Raw genomic sequence first — 19,368 nt, 5'->3', positions numbered from 1 at the left:
TGGGCTCCGCAACCTTGCCTGAGCCTCGGACACCACTTCCTGATTCTCCGCTGGAGGCAGAGCTCTCCCTGCTCTCCCCAGCGCTTGGGGATGGGCTGGAACTTAAGATGGGAGGGACTTCCCGGTATCCCTTGTCCCTCACATCCGGCTAATACCCCAGAGGACAGGATCACACTTCAAAATGACCTTAACAGATTAGACAACTGGGCCAAAGCAAACAAGATGAATTTTAACAGGGAGAAATGTAAAGTACTACACTTGGGCAAAAAATAAATAAATGAAAGGCACAAATACAGGATGGGGGACACCTGGCTTGAGAGCAGTACATGTGAAAAGTATCTTAGGACTCTTGGTAGACCACAAACTTGACATCAGTCAACAGTGTGATACAGCAGCTAAAGAAGCCAATGCAATTCTGGGCTGCATCAATAGGAGTATAGTAACTAGATCAAGGGAAGTAATAATACCACTGTATTCTGCTCTGGTCAGACCTCACCTGGAGTACTGTGTCCAGTTCTGGGCACTACAGTTCAAGAAGGATATTGACAAGTTGGAACGTGTCCAGAGGAGGGCAACCAAAATGGTCAAAGGCCTGGAAACAATGCCTTATGAGGAACGGCTTAGGGAGCTTGGTATGTTTAGCCTGGAGAAGAGAAGGTTAAAGGGTGATATTATAGGCATGTTCAAATATATCAAAGGATGTCATATAGAGGAGGGTGAAAGGTTGTTTTCTGCTGCTCCAGAGAAGCGGACACAGAGCTATGGATTCAAACCACAAGAAAGAAGATTCTACCTAAACATTAGGAAGAACTTCCTGACAGTAAGAGCTGTTTGGCAGTGGAATTTGCTGCCAAGGACTGTGGTGGAGTCTCCTTTTTTGGAGGTCTTTGACAGCCGTCTGTCAGGAATGCTTTGATGGTGTTTCCTGCTTGGCAGGGGGTTGGACTGGATGGCCCTTGTGGTCTCTTCCAACTCTTATGATTCTATGATTCTAAGTAAATGCTACTCAGAGTAGGCCCATTTAAATTAATGAATTGAACTTAGTTGAGTCCATCAATTTAGCAAGGATTATCATTGAAACAAACCTCAAAACTTTTTATTCACCATGGAAGTACATGGGAGGGCTTTCTTCTACCCTCGAAAAGCCCTGCTGGGTGTGTCCCATGCAGGCCCTTTGGGATCACAACTAAAGTGATTTATCACATGGTCAAGCAACAACAGGGGTGATGTTCAGGGTGGGAATGTGCAGTGGCAAAAAACCCTCTGGAAATTATTGTAATCACAATAATTCAACTCTCAGATATGTTAAGCTCTAAGGCAGGCATCCCCAAACTTCGGCCCTCCAGATGTTTTGGACTACAATTCCCATCATCCCTGACCACTGGTCCTGTTAGCTAGGGATCATGGGAGTTGTAGGCCAAAACATCTGGAGGGCCGCAGTTTGGGGATGCCTGCTCTAAGGTACCATTTGACCTAGTGTTCTTTCTGTACAACTATACATATGATTTAGCAGGACTTTTTCCCCCAGCCAGAACTCACTGGACCTCAGTTCTGGCCCCTCTCAGGGGGGCACCATTGCCATTCTAAGAGAACAAGGCCCCTCTTTTTCTGGAAAAATAGCACCGTGATTTAGTGAGAAAGGACCGTAAGGTAAGGCTATCACATATTAGGTCTGAAGCAATGAGTGGAGAGATAACATGGGAAGTTTGCCTCAATGGCCAACCAAGTTAGCTCATTATTGGGAGTTGAAAAGAAACGATAAAGACAAGATAAATTTGGTGGGCTTCTCTGGTGGCGGCCACAGCACTCTGAGCAGCCCCTCTGCCTGAAACCTGAAGAAACCCTGCCAGTCAGAATAGGGAAGGACAAATAAATAGTATGACTTCGTAAAAGGCAGCTTCACACGGTCTAGTAATTAATATATAATTCAACTATGGAAGTTGATCCTGTTGAGCTTATTCTATACCAAAAGTTTAAAAATATTAAAGACCTCTTGCGAGATGGTGAGGAGAGTTTCTCATGCATGTGTATTCCATGGCCGGGCGGACGAGATGGTTCTTCTTCTACAATGTCGCCCCAAGTGTTACTTTGACGCCATGATTCACGAGCTGCACAAAAACAGGATCTCTTGTTAAAGTAAAAGCTAGCATATGGGAAGCAAAATATCCTTAATATTGTCTAGTATTTACTCTGGTACATGATCCTACTCCCAACTGGCCATGCCACTCTCAACGAGCACATTCTAAAATTGTTGACTGTTGTAGCACTTGTGCCGTAACACTGGTGACTTTGGTCTTCTTCACACATCACAGTAAATCATAGCTAATGGTTTACCATGAACCAAATAACCTTGGATGCTACTGCTCCCCTCTGAGGCACGGGAGAAACAAATCATGATCCCTGGTTTATGTATGAACCAAGGTTTGAGGTTTGTTTCACTCAAACAAACCATGTTCTGTAAGCTAAGAACAAACCGTGGCTACAGACTGTAGTTTATCTGGAGTGAAAAAACCAAAACCCTTGATTTGGACAAAATGCTAGCCCAGGGCTTGTGGTTTGTTTCTCTTGGATGCTAGTGGGAAGCTGCAACTGATATGTTTGTGGCAAACCATGGTTTAATGTGATGTTCAAACTTGGCCTTTGTTATCAAAAATACAGTAAGGTTTTAAAAACAAATCAAAGGAATAGTGCATGTACAGAATTTGTTCCATTCTGGAACGTAATCAGAATGGAAATGACCAAAGAGAGAATTCTGGAACAATAATATAGTGAAACTGTTCCCTTCTATTATCCCACAGAAGTGTGCATGCACACGAAAGCTCATACCAATGACAAACTTAGTTGGTCTCTAAGATGCTACTGGAAGGATTTTTTTTATTTTCTTTCGACTACGGCAGACCAACATGGCTACCTACCTGTAACTAGATCCATAGTCCCCCCCCCAAAAAAAATATTTCTTGATTTTCAAACATTACAAATTACAAAAATTCACAAAAACAAAAAAAGAAAAAGAAAAACATAAAAAAGAAAAACATATCAATTCTAACATTTTAATTAACATTGTAGACTTCCTCGATTCCCCTCGCACTAGGTCCATTTTTAACTCCAAATTTAAGCAATTTTCATTTATTATCTTAAATTATTCTAATATGTTTTTTCATTATCTCACAACTATTTCTATTCTTAAAAGCATCGACTGTCTTCCACCCTTAATTCATCTTAGTCCAAATCTAAATTTATTTTCCCATCCATCTATCCTCTATTTCTCCCCTTAGCCTCAAATTTATACCCCAAATTTTTCATACATTCAAATATTATTTCTTTTATCATAATAACATTTAAACACTTAAATCTAATTCAGCCCCCCCTCCTCTGGACTCAGGGTCTCCCAGATGAATCAGCCAGTTCCATAGGTCATTCCAGTTTTGGGCCATCTTGATCAGTAAAAAAAAAAATCCATTATTACTCCTCACCCCACTCCCGCTCTTTCACCACCTATCCACCACTCTCCCTTCTTCACCCCCTGCTTCCTCCCCAATTTCCTAGCTGTTGCACAATACCATCCAACTACATTTCCACTTTTCAGCCCTTTCTCAATTTTGGTTGCCCTTAAGTTCTGGTCCCAGCATGGATCCTGTCCTCCCTCTCTCACTGGGAGGGCATTATTCCATGCTGGTTCTTCTTTGAAGGCTCTTTGAATCAAGCATGAGTCCTGTGTCCCCCCCCCCTCACTGAGGGAACAATGTTCCATGCAGCTTCCATGCAGTTTCCATGCAGCTTCCATGCAGCCAGTGGGGTGTAGTGGTTAAGAGTGGCAGACTCCTAATCTGGGGAGCCGGGTTCGCGTCTCCACTCCTCCACATGCAGCTGCTGGGTGACCTTGGGCTAGTCACACTTCTCTGAAGTCTCTCAGCTTCACCTACCTCACAGGGTGTCTGTTGTGGGGGAGGAAGGGAAAGGAGAATGCTAGCCGCTTTGAGACTCCTTCGGGTAGTGATAAAGCGGGATATCAAATCCAAACTCTTCTTCTCTTCTTCATCATCTTTAAATTCAATTACATTGCCCATGGCTGATGATTGTTCATCTTGCTTCTCTTCATACTTTGTTGAGATTAGTCCTTTTTCGCTTTCCGCACAGCTCTGTTTTATTTTGTCAATCTGTATTGCATTTTGACGCAGTTCACTTTTAAAATCCAAAAGCAATTCCAAAAGTTCCTTTTCAAAGTCAATAAAGTCAGATGATGTTGTGTCTACTGACATCCTGGTCGTCTCCAATTTCGTGGGAACAGCACGGATTACAGATTACAGCAGGAAATGGGGCAGTTCGTATTTCCAAACTTCGGAAACAGAAATTATGCCCAATCTGGTTGCCAACTCTCATTTTCAATTCTTCTTCATATCTTAAAACTCATATATCCATTTATGAAAAGAGCATCTGTCAAACTTCTTATTTACAACCTTATATTTTACGCTCTCTTCAATGTTGACAGTTTTCAGCCTCAAAGAGATAAACAAATTCCATCCTATTGTGATGTCATAATGGCGGCTCACTGATCCCTCGAGGGTCCCGACTCCAGCTTCCAGGGGGACTTTCCCCAGACCAAATTAAAGAACCTTTACAGGGATTTTGCGAAGTTCAACCTTTCTCCCCTTTCCCTGCCTTAGGGGGAAAGTTTTAAGTCTGATTTTTGGTAATTAAAAACTTCCTGTCAGCTTCGCGGCTTCGGGCAAGTTAACTGCGTCTCAATTCGCTCAATGGGGGAAATCAACTTCCTTTTTTGATCTCCTCCTGTGTCCAAATCTTTTCAATTAAAATTTTTTAAAGCCTTTTCCTTTACTCACGGTGTCCAATGTTTTCAAATCCTTTGAATCTGGAAAAATCCACCACTCCACAGGCTGCCGGCTTGGAGCTTCACGTTGCGAAGGTAGCAGATTAACTCAAGACACCACGTCTCCACTCCGCTCACTCTTGGCTCCCTTAATAGGGCTCACCGCGGAGCAGATGAGACAGAAAAAGGTGCTGCTGAGCCCCCACATCTCCAGAACGCTCAATCTGGAGCTCTTTTGGGGGTCCGCGGCACTGTCGCGGCTCCCCCCTCCCTCACAGCGCTAGAGAGTCTCGGAGCTCGAGATTCTCCCGCCAGTCAGCAATGGCGGTAGACCAGAAGTCCTAGAGGGGTTTTTTTTTAATTAAACAATTGCATTAATATCAAAACCACTTGCCTGGTAATATTTGCATGGTACACCAAACTTTGGTGACTATCACTCTCACAAATTTATTGTGATTAAAAAGCAAGGGGAATAAAGGGGCGGGTGGGAGAATGAAAGCCTTAAGACATGCACTCTGATATTGTTAATTCACATTATTTCTGGACAAGGAAATTTACCTTCATAGTCTGCCAGGACATCATTCCAGTCCATGGAAATTCCACAGAAAGATATGCTTCCACTGCCCATGCCAGCCTAAAATTCCATGGTGCAAAACAGAAAACAGAAACCGAATTTTCTATTTGGAAAAGAAACCTTTCTTACACTCACCATTCCATGCAAACTACAGTCATACATCATGTTACATCCACTGCAGGTTACGTCCTTTTGGGTTGCGCTCTGCGCCAAACCCAGAAGTACTGGAACGGGTTACTTCTGGGTTCGGCGCACGTGCATGCAGACACAGGTTGTGAATGCTGCGGGTTGCGAACATGCATCTCACATGGGTCACGTTTGCAGCCCGAGCATCCACTGTATATATAAATGCAAAAATAAATCAAATGTTCAAGAGCACCTTTCTTCCAGTCTCCTTTAAAATAGAAGACCAAGACAAAAGGCAGCTGTTGCCACTATTATGGTCCACTTCAGACATAATAGGAAACCAATGTTTTTGCTGTGAGAAAAAGCAGGATGGGCCTCACACATTCTTCCTGCCCTCCTTTCACACCTGTGAGGTATAGCTTTCCATTTTAACCTAACCTCAGTTCTGTTAGGACCAAACTTGGGAACTGAAGGTTTTTAAAACTATGGTTTGAGAACAAGGCAGGATCTGAAAGTATTATTTATCATTCACTGCATTTTTGAACACCTTTTCTATTAAGGCACCTAAGGCATTTACAATTTAAAATATAAACGCACACCAAGGATACAATATCTTCTCAGGTCAACAGCAGTAGCTGATGGCATTAGCTTCTTGGATTGGGCATCTTGGCTTCAGAAGACAACTGCAGTACAGTACTCAGGCAGGTCTATATGGGAAGTGGCGTTCCTGAGCCGTATAGGGCTTTTAAGGTCAAGAAAGGCGCTTTCTTTAAAACATGTGTTTTTACAATGTCCTATACTTACTATGTTTTGGGAAAAAGCCATGGATTATATAAAATATCACTGTGTGGAAAAAGCTAAAAATTTCAGAGGATTATATTCTGACAACTGGACAACGGAAATGGATTCTCCGTGCCCTTACTATGGCCAAAAGACTGATATTGTTGCATTTACACTGAAAAGATAAACATAGGGCTCCATTTATTCAATGGATTGAAGATCTGTTTATACTTGCCACCTATGAGCGGATGGCTTATAAACTTGACTTTGCATGGACAAGTATAATAAAAATTGGATCTCAGTGATAAAAATTGTGATAAAAACCTCAGTGATGAAAACCTCAGTACCGTATTTTTCGCTCCATAAGATGCACTTTTTCCCTCCCAAAAAGGAAGGGGGGAAAGTCTGTGCATCCTATGGAGCGGATGCCAGAGCCAGAGCCAGAGCCAGAGCTGCGCGCAGAAGGAAACTGGCTCTCAGGCTGCTTCCATGACAGCGAGCAAGGCAAGAGGAGAGACAGAAGGGAGCCCCTTCCGCCCCTCCTCCCGGGTTACATCCTTCCTTCCTTCCATCCTTCCTCCCCCCCTCTCTTTCTTTCTTTCTTTTTCTTTCTCTCTCACCCCGTTCTTCCTTCCTTCCTTCTCCCCCTTTCTTTCACTCTCTCTCACCCCTTCCTTCCCTCCTTCCTTCTCCCTCTTCCCTTCCTCCCTCAACTGCCTTTCTCTCTCTCACTCCTTCCTTCCCTCCTTCCTTCCCCCTCTCTCTTTCACCCCTCCCTCCCACTCTTTCACCCCTTCCTTCCCTGTCTCTCTCTTCCAACTGGAATAAAATATTGGGGGGGGGGCAGGTAAGCTCCACCTCACATACCGTACCAGCCTTTCTCAACCTGTGGGTCCCCAGATGTTGTTGAACTACAACTCCCATCGCCCCTAGCTAGCAAGGCCAGAGCTCAGGGATGATAGGAGTTGAGGGATGATGGGAGTTGTAGTCCAACAACATCTGGGGACCCACAGGTTGAGAACCACTGCAATTGATCTCAAGACAAAGTGCATGCACACTATATGAATGACAATGCCCATTAACATGGGGGGAATGACTTCCTCAAATATTTAATGGGAGGCAAAGGCACCTGGGCCTCTAGGAGTTGGCTGCTATGCCTAGGACAATTCAAGAAAGCAAAATATATTTTTCTTGTTTTCCTCCTCTAAAAACTAGGTGCGTCCTATGGTCAGGTGCGTCTTACGGAGCGAAAAATGCAGTAGGCTAAAAATTAAAATTGTTAATTGTTAATTGCTATAGTGATATTATGTATATTTTCCCCCCTTTCTTTTCACTTCAAAAAACAAATACATTATATGCAAATATGATAATAACAACAACAACAACGATGATGATGAACAGCACCTTCAATTAAGCCTGGAAACTAATTCCAGTCATGCTAGAACCTTTGTTACTTTTTTGCCTCCCTGGCACATCAGACAGTTACTTTGCTACATTGGAAACTATACAAATATGTAAAACTATTGTCAAATTCTAGCCTGTCTTGGGAATATTAACCCAATGCACTATAAATTATTTCAACACATGCAGAAAACTCACGGAGAAGTCACTGTCATTGTCTGTTTCAATGTTTATGTAATTGTTCTCCTCGGCTTCGATTTCTCTGGTTAACTGTTCTTCTTCTGCAATGGCACTTGCAATAGCCTCTTCGTTGGCCTTTTCCAGGCGATCTGCTAACTCCTCTTTTTTAGCAAGAACTTCAGCCATGGACTAGAGATGCAAAACCAAAATCAGAGTTCAGCTGGAAGCCTGAAAATGCTTTACTGCTATGTAAATGATTCTCCCATCATTCATATATCCAGCTATCTGACTTTCCATTCCTCCCTTTCCCAGAGGGGGGATATAACTGGAGTAGGTAAGGTAAAGGGCCCCTGAATGGTTAAGTTCAGTCAAATTTGACTATGGGGTGGGGTGCTCATTTCTGCTTTCAGGCCGAGGGAGCCAGCGTTTGTCCACAGCAGCTGTTCCAGGTCATGTGGCCGGCATGATTAAACCGCTTCTGGCGCACGGTATACCATGCCGAGTGCCAGAGCGCAAGGAAACACCATTTGCGTTCCCGCCACAGTGGTACCTATTTATCTACTTGCGCTGGTATGCTTTTGAACTGCTTAGAATCATAGAATCATATAGAGTTGGAAGGGACCACAAGGGCCATCCAGTCCAACCCCCTGCCAAGCAGGAAACACCATCAAAGCATTCCTGACAGATGGCTGTCAAGCCTCTGCTTAAAGTAACTGCTTTCCTACATTTATACGTAGGCAGCATTTGTATTGGGCACCCCTTCCTGACCTTAAAAACAAACAGATAAGATTCCCCACTGGGCCTGCTAAAAACCAGCCAAACAGCTCTTCTTCTAGTTTCACTCCCAGGTCCTATCAGAAGTGCCACAAATGTTGCCATTAGGAGCTTGGAGATGCACCGATGGCTCTGCTACCATCTTGGAGATGCTAGGAGATTGAACCTGTGACCTTCTACCAGGCATCTCCTTTATCACTGCATTATATCCCCTCATACTTGACTAATACAGCTGTGTTAAAGAAGGGGAAGGTGGCAACTATTTACTGCATGCCATTAAGTTTGGGGACTTGTTTTTAGAACAGATCCTCTTGCCCATCTGCAAGCGCTCACATTTGAAATATCTGCAGGGTCCATTTCACTTTCAATCTTATTTTTTTCTGCTTGGCTCCCTCCATCGCTCCTGGAATCAGTAGAGGTTATTTCTTCCACCTGAAGACTTTTTGAAGTATGTTCAGCCTCTATGAGAACCACAGGCACTTCAGAAGATGGAAGCAGAGAACCACCTGGCAAACTGTTGCTCTTCTCAGAGATCTTGATGTCCTCAAGGACACAGGCTGTGAACTAATATGCAAGATAGACAGAGATAGAGAGATAGATATTGAGCTTCCTAACACAACCGCACCCATACATTTGACCAAGAGCAAATTCTGCTTGAGGGATTTTGTCATTTCTACCCTACATAAGAGTTCATTGCTTAGCATAGCCTGAAATACTTTACACACTTGTAATAATTAAAATCGAGGTGTTTTTTGTTTTGTTTTTTACAAATACTGAATTTACTAAAAGCTGTAGGAGATGCTGATCTTTCAAGGAACATTAATTTATTAATCTCCACCATTAATTTTCTTTTTAAAGTGAGTACCTAATCTTTAATAATTTTACTTGCAATAGTTAGCTCAAAATATTCTTTTGAAGAAAAAAAAGAGTATAACCAAGAAACAACTGCATGTACCTGAGTCCTTTCAGCAAGGGGGTGCTCATATAGACAGCAAGAATCTTGGGGGGCAGGTTCTACAGTTTTAGATAGACTCTCTTCATTTAGCAAGGCCTTCTGTTTATTCTCTGATGGACAAAGAGCTACATTTTCTTTGTCGCTGTCATCCTTGAACCGCAATAACTCTGTACATGAAGTTGGCTTTGTGGCCAAAGCAGAAGACTTGGATCTCACAGGTCTTCCACGATGGACTGTTTCCCATCCTTCAGCATCCCTCCGCTCTACATTGCACCATTAAAAAGCATAGCAAGAAATCAAAAGCAAGATTGAGTACAAATATCTCGGCACACAGAAATCAGGAGTGAGGGACGAGCAGGTTAGTCGGTTTGTGTCATGGAATCATAGAATTGTGGGGGGTTTAGGTACCCACAAAGGTCATCTAGCCTAACCCCCTGCAATGCAGGAATCTTAACTAAAGCATCTTGGACAGATGGTCATTCAAACTCTGCTTAAAAACCTTCATGGGAGGAGAGTCTACATTCTACAACCTCCTGAGTCTTTATGCCTAAGTCAGTTCTGTTCCACTTCCTCATAGTTCCAAAAAAATTAAAATAAAAACTGCAGAAAAGCCGATATTTCAATTTTTCTAAAACACATATAATATATCTTATAATATGCATTTTGATATTTTTTATCTGAAAACTGCATTGTGAAATCCAAAGAATAGCTATGACTAATTAAATAGTATTGTGGCCTTTTACTGTTACTGTTTTGATTTATTACTGTGCCATGCTTTTTGTGTTTTTATATTATAAACCATCCTGTAATCCTCAGATGAAGGGCAGTATAGAATATTTATAGTATATAAATAAAACAAAAATATGTTCCAATTTGTGCATTAGTCCGGGGGGCGCTGATTAGGTCCACTCATATTGAAATTCACAAAGAACTAATTCCTCAAATATTCCTGTCAGGAGGACGTTTTCTGGCAAAGGGGTGTGTGTATCAAGTACCTTAACTAGTTGACTTTCCTGCTCTGATTCTGCAAATGGAACCGCACAGCACTTCAATTTGCATAGGCGCTATGAATTTTAAAAAGCAACAGAGAGAGGCCTGTGGCATGGATTAGAGCCAACTGTGTCCAATATGTAAAAAGGGCCTCAGCTAAGTGGTAGAGGACATGCCTTGCATGCACAACGCCCTGAGCTCCATGCCAGAGACACTGGAGATTTGCTTCCAGAGTGGTGCATTCCAGCTGCTGCTGAAGGAAAACTCCCGTCACCCCTGAACGTTGGCCATTTTGGCTAGAGCTGATAGGAGTTGGAGTCCAGCAGCACGTGGGGGGGGGCACCACATTATCTACCCTGAGGCTTGGGCTAGATTTGGCCCATGGTGTAACTTAATAGGAGGCAATGTGTGATTCTGAGCATTGCACATTAAAGGGGGAAATGATTTATCAATTCTAAATGCACCAACAGAAGCTGACTTAAATTAAATTTAAAAGAACACAATACTGGAGGATAAAGTAACATGGGTTTTACTCTACTCAGATTATAAACAAATCTTTATCTGCAGGGGAATTTTACTCTTTAGGACGAGCATGGTTTGTGTGACCTGGGGTGGAGGGGACTTTAAAGAGTATAAAGCACTATTTGTAAAGAAATGCTGTTTAAAAACTGGAACTCATCCATTAGGCAAGGATACTGCCAACACAAACATTAGAAAGTTATAAAAATATAAAAACAATAAAAGAAAAATGGCCACAGGAGGCAAATTCGAATCAAAATTTAGTACCCTAAGAAAGCAAGATGTTAATTATGAATATTTGTTAATGCAACTTTTATATCTAAAAGGTTTTAAAGAAGCAGTTCAATAAGAAATGAGAAGGATCTATAAAGAATAACAAATCACACACAGGAAACTGATAAAAAGCTTGTCGTCCCAATTTGCAAGCAAAGGCCACTGTAACATAGAATTTGAGTTATATAATCATTACTGTACACTAAGTTTTCTCAAGGCTCCTCATGACCACAAAAAGTTGCAAAGTCAAGTAAAAAGCACTACGAAGAAATATTATCTGTAGCAAACTGCTCAAACATGGGGGCAGATGGGAAGGGGCAAAGTGGAAAAGATTTGCCTGAAGGAAGAATTGAGAGAAGTAGTAAAGAGCAGTCACCAAATTGAGAGGGTAAAGGAGCTGCCTTTAATGACAGCCCCAAGCCCCATGCCCTGACTTCCCACCCTCTCATTTTTAACCAAATCATGTCCAGGGTAGCCTTCTAAAAACAGAGGCTATCTGGAAAGATGGAACCAGGGCCCCTCTGGACTCTATCCTGATAAAGATGGAGCTGTGTCCTGGTCCAGGCGCTGCTTCAGAGAGAAGGACTGAACACCCAGAAGAATAATAGAATCATAGAGTTGGAAGAGACCACAAGGGCCATCCAGTCCAACCCCCTGCCAAGCAGGAAACACCATCAAAGTCATTGATAAAGATGTTGAATAAGACTGGGCCCAAGACAGAACCCTGTGGCACCCCACTAGTAAATTCTCTCCAGGATGAAGAGGAGCCATTGATGAGCACCCTTTGGGTTCGGTCAGTCAGCCAGTTACAAATCCATTGAATGGTAGCATTGTCTAGCCTGCATTTTACTAGCTTCTTTACAAGAATATCATGGGGCACCTTGTCAAAGGCCTTGCTGAAATCAAGATAGGCTACATTCACAGCGTTCCCTTCATCTACCAGGCTTGTAATTCTGTCAAAAAATGAGATCAGATTAGTCTGACTTGACCTATTTTTCAGAAACCCATGCTGATTTTTAGTGATCACAGCGTTCCTTTCTAGGTGCCCACAGACCGTTTGCTTAATGATCTGCTCTAGAATCTTTCCTGGTATTGATGTCAGGCTGACTGGGCGGTAATTGTTTGGGTCCTCTCTTTCTCCCTTTTTAAAAATAGGGACATTTGCCCTCCTCCAGTCTGCTGGGACTTTGCCTGTTCTCCAGGAATTCTCAAAGATAACTGCCAGTGTTTCTGAAATCACCTCTTCCAGTTCTTTTAATACTCTTGGATGTAGTTCATCTGGCCCTGGAGACTTGAATACATCTAAACTAGCCAAGTATTCTTGTACTACCTCCTTATTCTGGGCTGTGTTTCCCCTGCTGAATCATCTGCTCCGTATTCCTCAGGTCGGGCATTGTTTTCTTTTTTGGAGAAGACTGAGGCAAAGAAGGCATTGAGGAGTTCTGCCCTTTCTCTGTCCCTGTTTGCATCTCACCATCTTCTCCTCTAAGTGACCCCACTGTTTCCTTGTTCTTCCTTGTTCTTCCTTTTGCTACGGACATACCCATAAAAGCCCTTTTTGTTGCTTTTAACCTCTCTAGCAAGCCTGAGTTCATTCTGTGCTTTAGCTTTTCTGACGTGCTGGCTATTTGTTTGAATTCCTCTCTGGTGGTTTCCCCCTTTTTCCATTTTAAGTACATATCCCTTTTAAATCTTAACTCAGTTAAAAGTTCTTTAGATAGCCACCCTGGCTTCTTTAGGCACCCTCCATGTTTCCGTCTCATTGGTATTGCCTGAAGTTGTGTTTATAATATCTCCCTTTTAACAAACTCCCAACCATCATGAACTCCCTTCCCTTTTAGTATTACTGTCCATGGGATTTCACCCAGCGTTTCCCTAAGTTTTCTGAAGTCGGCTTTCTTAAAGTCTAGAATTTGAGTCTTAGTATGCTTGGTTGCTCCTTTCCGCTGGATAATAAACTCCAGAAGAGCATGGTCACTCCCACCTAATGATCCTGCCACTTCTACCCCACTAACCAGGTCATCACTATTGGTTAGGATCAGATCTAAAAGACAGAGAAGAGTAGGTTGTTGAACCAGCACAAGGCACATTATGTAAAGTGGCAGAGAAAGAGGAGACCCAAGGGACAGTGAGTCTTCTCCTTTTGAGGCAGAAGGCCTGCTTTCCTCCTCCAATTCCTCCCCAGAGGGCCTCCCTCCACTGCCAAGCCAAGCACAGTTGTCACAGGAGCAAACAATCGCCCCCTCAAGGAAGGCAGGACATCAAAGATCCATCTTGATCCAGGGCTACATACACTTAAAATATTGTACTCCAAGTAAAGCCAATGGCCCATCTATTCCAGAATCTTGTTATCACAATGCAGTTCTCAGGTTGTTGTTTTTTTAAAAAAACAAAACAAAACCCCAATGCCCTCCAGGCATTGTTGGATTGCACCACCCATCATCTGCAGTTAGGATGGTCAAATGTCAGGGCTGATGGGAACTGGAATTCACAACATCTGGAGGGCAGCATAAATAGGAAATATGCCTTTTAAAAATGGTGCTTTACATTACATGACTTAACAGAGTGTGCTGTTGGTGCCAATAATACCAGACACACACATTGAGGTTGGATGGGAGTGTCCATACTAAGACCACAAACTGAAACTAGAAAGGAGGTTTTTTGTTTTAGTTAAGTGTGGGGCACTTTATGGGCAAGCCCACACTGGGTATCACAAGCTGGATTGAGTTACATGCCCAGTTTTGGCAATGAATAATTCATTGGGGTATTCTGACAATTCTCTAGTCACATCTGAGCTTCCCACTCTCGGCTTCTTCTTGTATTACACTGAAGTGACAAACCATCTGTTATTGTAAGCCCCCACCACCCCCACCTCCCAAAGCCACTTAGGCTTTATGCCTCCAACATTACTGCATCTGGAAGAACTGTCCTGCAACCCTATCCTGGTCCTGAATGGGTAACTGTGCCCCTGAAGGACCAGGTGCGCACCCTGGGAGTCATTCTGGACTCACAGCTGTCCATGGAGGCACAGGTCAATTCTGTGTCCAGGGCAGCTGTCTATCAGCTCCATCTGGTACGCAGGCTGAGACCCTACCTGCCTGCAGACTGTCTCGCCAGAGTGGTGCATGCTCTGGTTATCTCCCGCTTGGACTATTGCAATGCGCTCTACGTGGGGCTACCTTTGAAGGTGACCCAGAAACTACAACTAATCCAGAATGCAGCAGCTAGACTGGTGACTGGGAGCGGCCGCCGAGACCACATAACACCGGTCTTGAAAGATCTACATTGGCTCCCAGTACGTTTCCGAGCACAGTTCAAAGTGTTGGTGCTGACCTTTAAAGCCCTAAATGGCCTCAATCCAGTATACCTGAAGGAGTGTCTCCACTCCCATTGTTCTGCCCAGACACTGAGGTCCAGCACTGAGGGCCTTCTGGCGGTTCCCTCGTTGCGAGAAGCCAAGTTGCAGGGAACCAGACAGAGGGCCTTCTCGGTGGTGGTCCCCGCCCTCTGAAACGCCCTCCCATCAGATGTCAAAGAGAAAAACAGCTACCAGATTTTTAAAAGACATCTGAAGGCAGCCCTCTTTAGGGAGGTTTTTAATGTTAAAAGATTATTTTATTTTATTTTTCTGTTGGAAGCCGCCCAGAGCGTCTGGGGAAACCCAGCCAGATTGGCGGGGTATAAATAAATAAATTTATTATTATTATTATTATTATTATTATTATTATTATTAACAAGACTAGTGCGAAAAAGGGTCCCTTTGCACTATGGTAAGCTGTTGGTTCCTGATATAAAGACATCTCTTGCCGATCAGAAGGTCGGCGGTTCGAATCCCCGTGATGGGGTGAGCTCCCATTGCTCGGTCCCTGCTCCTGCCTACCTAGTAGTTCAAAAGCACATCAAAGTGCAAGTAGATAAATAGGTACCGCTCCAGCGGGAAGGTAAACAGCATTTCTGTGCCCTGCTCTGGTTCGCCCGAAGCGGCTTAGTAATGCTGGCCTCATGACCCAGAAGCTGTCTGCGGACAAACGCCAGCTCCCTCGGCCAGTATAGCAAGATGAGGGCCGCAACCCCAGAGTCGTCTGTGACTGGACCTAACGGTCAGGGGTCCCTTTACCTTTACCGTTAGTTAGCTCACACTCATTGAGAATATTTTACTAGAACAAAGACAGCCAGCATGGTGCTCACCAGATATTGCAGACTCACTCTCCTCAGCCCTGACTACTGGTGATGCTGGTTGGGGCTGAGGAAAGGTGGAGTTTAAGATCTGGAGGACACAACATTGGCTACCCTGTTCTAAAGGACCTGTTTCAGGGCTACAAAAAATCACAACCTTATCCAGCAGCTGGCAGATGTCACTGGTAACTGCAAAAGGGAAACAGGCTCATTTCCTGCACTTTAGCCCACTCTAATAGGAGTTGCAGGTAGAACAAATAGCTCTCCACCAACTTGACCACCCAGGGCAAGTGCTCTCTCACTACCCTAGTAGAGTTCCTTGAGTGTCAACAAGCATCAGACAGAGGTTTACTTGGACTTTCAAAAGTCTTTCTACAAAGTGTCTCATCCAAGATTCCCAAGTATGCTTAGGAGTCAAGGAATAGAGCGGAATAAGAGGAAAAGTCCTATTGTGGATCAGGAACAGGTCCACACAAGGGCAGGACCCCAAATTCAATAAGAGTTAAATAAGGTTCTCAAAATGAGTTGGTTCCAAACAGTCTATATCTCAGTGAATTCTATATTTCTCCTAAATCCTAAACTGCTGCCTTCTGTTCATGTGAGGGTTTTCTGAGGTCCAGCGTGACTCCTGTGCCCTTCTTCCTGATTAATTAAGTCCCTCCTCAGAGAGGAGTGTGAGCCCTGGAACGAGCTGCCTGGATGCCTGTGCAAACACTACCCCAGGGATTCTGATCCCAGCCAATAGGCTGGGATGTTCAAATCCCAAAATCCATGTTCTAGCTTGTTGTTATTTATTGTTTGTAAGCAGCTCTGTGATTCATTTGAATGAAAAGCGGCATGGAAATATAATGAATGAATCACTCACTCACTCAATCAATCAATCAATCAATCAATATTTGTGTTAAAATTTAAGTAGTACTTTTATGATTACTTAAATGAATGGCTTTTTTAAATGAATGGTGCTACATTTTTTTTTATCCAATAGCACCCAGAGAACCACAAGTTTTCCACCCTGTATGTAGAGTGTTCATATTAATACCAATATTAATATCTGAAGAAGTATCTGAAGAAGAGGTATCTGAAGAAGTGTGCATGCACACGAAAGCTCATACCAAAATAAAAACTTAGTTGGTCTTTAAGGTGCTACTGAAGGAATTTTTTTATTTTACTATTGAGTAGATATTGAATTAGGTCACTAATAGAACACAAATAAGGAATTAACCTGTTAAGGCTCTCAGTACAAAATCCAGAGAAACTTTTAAAGCAAGAGAAACTACAGCCAGATAGGATTCCACCTGTACTCAAATAACAATTCATCCATTATCTTTTAACATTGTCTCTACAGGCACATGATCTACCTATTGGCTTTTTCTTGAAAATATTAGCCAAATGCTGCTCTTGTGGGGCCACTTGTCTAAACCTGTGAAACTCAACACTTTTTGGGTTGTTTTTTTTATAGGGGTCCCTGATGCCTATGATGATGTATAAAGAGTCTATGCGTCTATTTTAGAACGGGGGGGGGGGGGAATCCAGTACTTTTTACCATAATTATGTAAGGAAAAAATCTTTAATACTCTTCTAATTCTTTATATTTAGGTTAGTAGTCAGCAATGAAAACAGCAAGGAAGCTTGTGGCATCTTAAAAACGAACAGACTTATTGTGGCACAAATATGCACGCACCAGCATCCAGGCCACAATAAATCTGTGAGTCTTTTTAGACTCTTACAGCAAAAACAAACTAACAGGCCTACCCCTCTGAATTAGTCAGATGGATTACTAAGCTATGTCTTTTTTTAACTTGTCCAAACAAAAGAAATACTTAGTTTTTAATGGATAAACATAAACAGTAACTCTTGGCACAAACATTGAGCAATGCAGCTCCAACTGTTGCTTCTTACAGGGTCAGCCTTGTATTTTCTTGCACCTGTCCCTGATAAATCACTATTCCCATTTTTGTGTGTCCAGTTTACGTATGATCTTTGTCTACACTGCCCAATTAACCAAGATTTTCCAGTGATTGAAATTATTTTTTGAAAAAATGAAGCAAAATTGATAAATACAAACTAAACTAACAATAAAAATCATCAATACTAAACCAGTCTTCACCAATCTGTGATTTCATGTTGGGGCTAATGAGAGCTGAAGTGCAAAACACCTGGAAGGCATCAGGGTGGGGGAAGGCTGGACTTAAGTAACACCCAAACAGCCGAAAGCCATTATGGAGCAGCATAAAATCAATATGAAAATAGCACTTAACAGCACTTGTTAGCCTGAGTTTCTAAAGCTGTCATTTCTCCAAGTTTGGCAGCTTCCACAGTATCTCTAGAACAGGGGTTCCCAAAATGTGGTGCGTGGACTGTCTGTGGCATGCTCAAATTAAATATTCATAGTTTTTTAATTGTAATTTTAATGCTTCTTTAATGTATTACAATTTGAATTATATGAAATGCTTATACATATCTATCTATCTATATAAAAATGTGAAGGGTCCATGTTTGGAACTTTCCACTTTTCTTGGAAACCGCTTGACCGATTCGTTCAAATTTGGACACAGCGTCCAGTACCAATACGTGAGTGCCAACACAACCTTAGATTCCACACATGCCAAACCTTTGGCAGGTAAAAACAGAATTTTCTCAAAAAACAAACAAACATAGCGCCCTCCACTGGACGTCAAAGGAACATACACCTCACCTGCTCCATTGGCTGCATACTATCAGTGACATCACAACAGAACATTCCAACCAAATGAATATGGTCCTTTAACAGAAAACAACACCAATGCGGGGGAACCGGCCAGGCTGCAGGGGTTTGCGAGGGGGACAGGGTGGGGCCAATCACAGGGATGACCCAGGGGTAGGGGGAGGAGGGGTCGGGATAGGTCATGGGTCGGGACAGGGTGTGGCCAGTCACAGGGATGAGCCGGGGGAGGGGCAGAATAGGTCATGGGTCAGGACAGGGTAGGGGGAGTCACAGGGATGACCCAGGGGTGGGGGGGGAGGGGCCAGGATAGGTCATGGGTCGGAATAGGGTGGGGGCAGTCACAGGGATGAGCCACAGCAATGCGGGGCTAGGACAGCTTGTGTGTGTGTGTGTGTGTGTGTGCGTGCGTATTCTCATTTATATACATTACAACAATTATTCAACCACAATTTTAATATTTCCAACTTCGAAATACTAATTGTAATACAATGAAAGAAATAAAAGCAGCAATAAAAATACAATTAAGAATCATAGAGCATCTAGCACAGTGCATTGCAATTGCTATGTTAGGCAGGAAAATCATTAAATGGTCCATCAAGACCATCTGCAACTTTCAAGTGGTTCATGAGGGAGAAAGGTTTGGAGACCACTGCTCTAAAAGAAGTCGCATCTTGCTATGGATGCATCTTTGCCTCAAGTGCACATGCACATAAATGTATGCACATGACCATAAAGTACATTACTAATCAGGTCACTTATAGACACTTGCCATTTCTCCGTGGAGTTTTCTGCACTGGTGTTGGTATGCATTTTTGTGTTGCTGCCATCTCTGAACTGGTAACTGTTGCTATATGGTTTGCTTTCACTTTGTCTGCCCAACTTACACCCGCTGGAGCCAGACGATTAGAAGTCACTGTTGCAGATGGTGCCCTAAGCAAAGAAAAAAGTCACACACCTAGCATTTTCATTAAGGACAGCTTGATACCTTCTATGTATTCTTAGACTTTCACTTTTTCAGTTCCTCATGGTTTCTATTGGCTCAACCTAATCATTAATTATCCAAAGCACAAAAATGAACCGTGATTGCA

General features: G+C 42.9%; 1 protein-coding gene across 8 annotated transcripts in view; it reads right to left on the bottom strand.

The window, feature by feature from the left end:
• The window catches only part of SCAPER (S-phase cyclin A associated protein in the ER), a 190,130-nt gene that overhangs the window by 139,606 nt on the left and 31,156 nt on the right, over window positions 1-19,368 (bottom strand). For all 8 annotated transcript variants that reach the window (XM_035112173.3, XM_088660809.1, XM_088660808.1 and 5 more), the window contains 6 exons: window positions 19,050-19,210; window positions 9,619-9,881; window positions 8,997-9,227; window positions 7,908-8,078; window positions 5,387-5,462; window positions 1,991-2,108 (listed from right to left, as the gene is read on the bottom strand). In XM_035112173.3, coding sequence (XP_034968064.2) covers window positions 1,991-2,108; window positions 5,387-5,462; window positions 7,908-8,078; window positions 8,997-9,227; window positions 9,619-9,881; window positions 19,050-19,210 — 1,020 coding nt within the window. The remainder of the gene's footprint in view (window positions 1-1,990; window positions 2,109-5,386; window positions 5,463-7,907; window positions 8,079-8,996; window positions 9,228-9,618; window positions 9,882-19,049; window positions 19,211-19,368) is intronic.

This window comes from Zootoca vivipara, chromosome Z1, assembly GCF_965207765.1.
Source record: "Zootoca vivipara chromosome Z1, rZooViv2.hap1.1, whole genome shotgun sequence".
NCBI lineage: Eukaryota > Metazoa > Chordata > Lepidosauria > Squamata > Lacertidae > Zootoca > Zootoca vivipara.
This window is presented reverse-complemented; position numbering and strand designations above follow the sequence as displayed.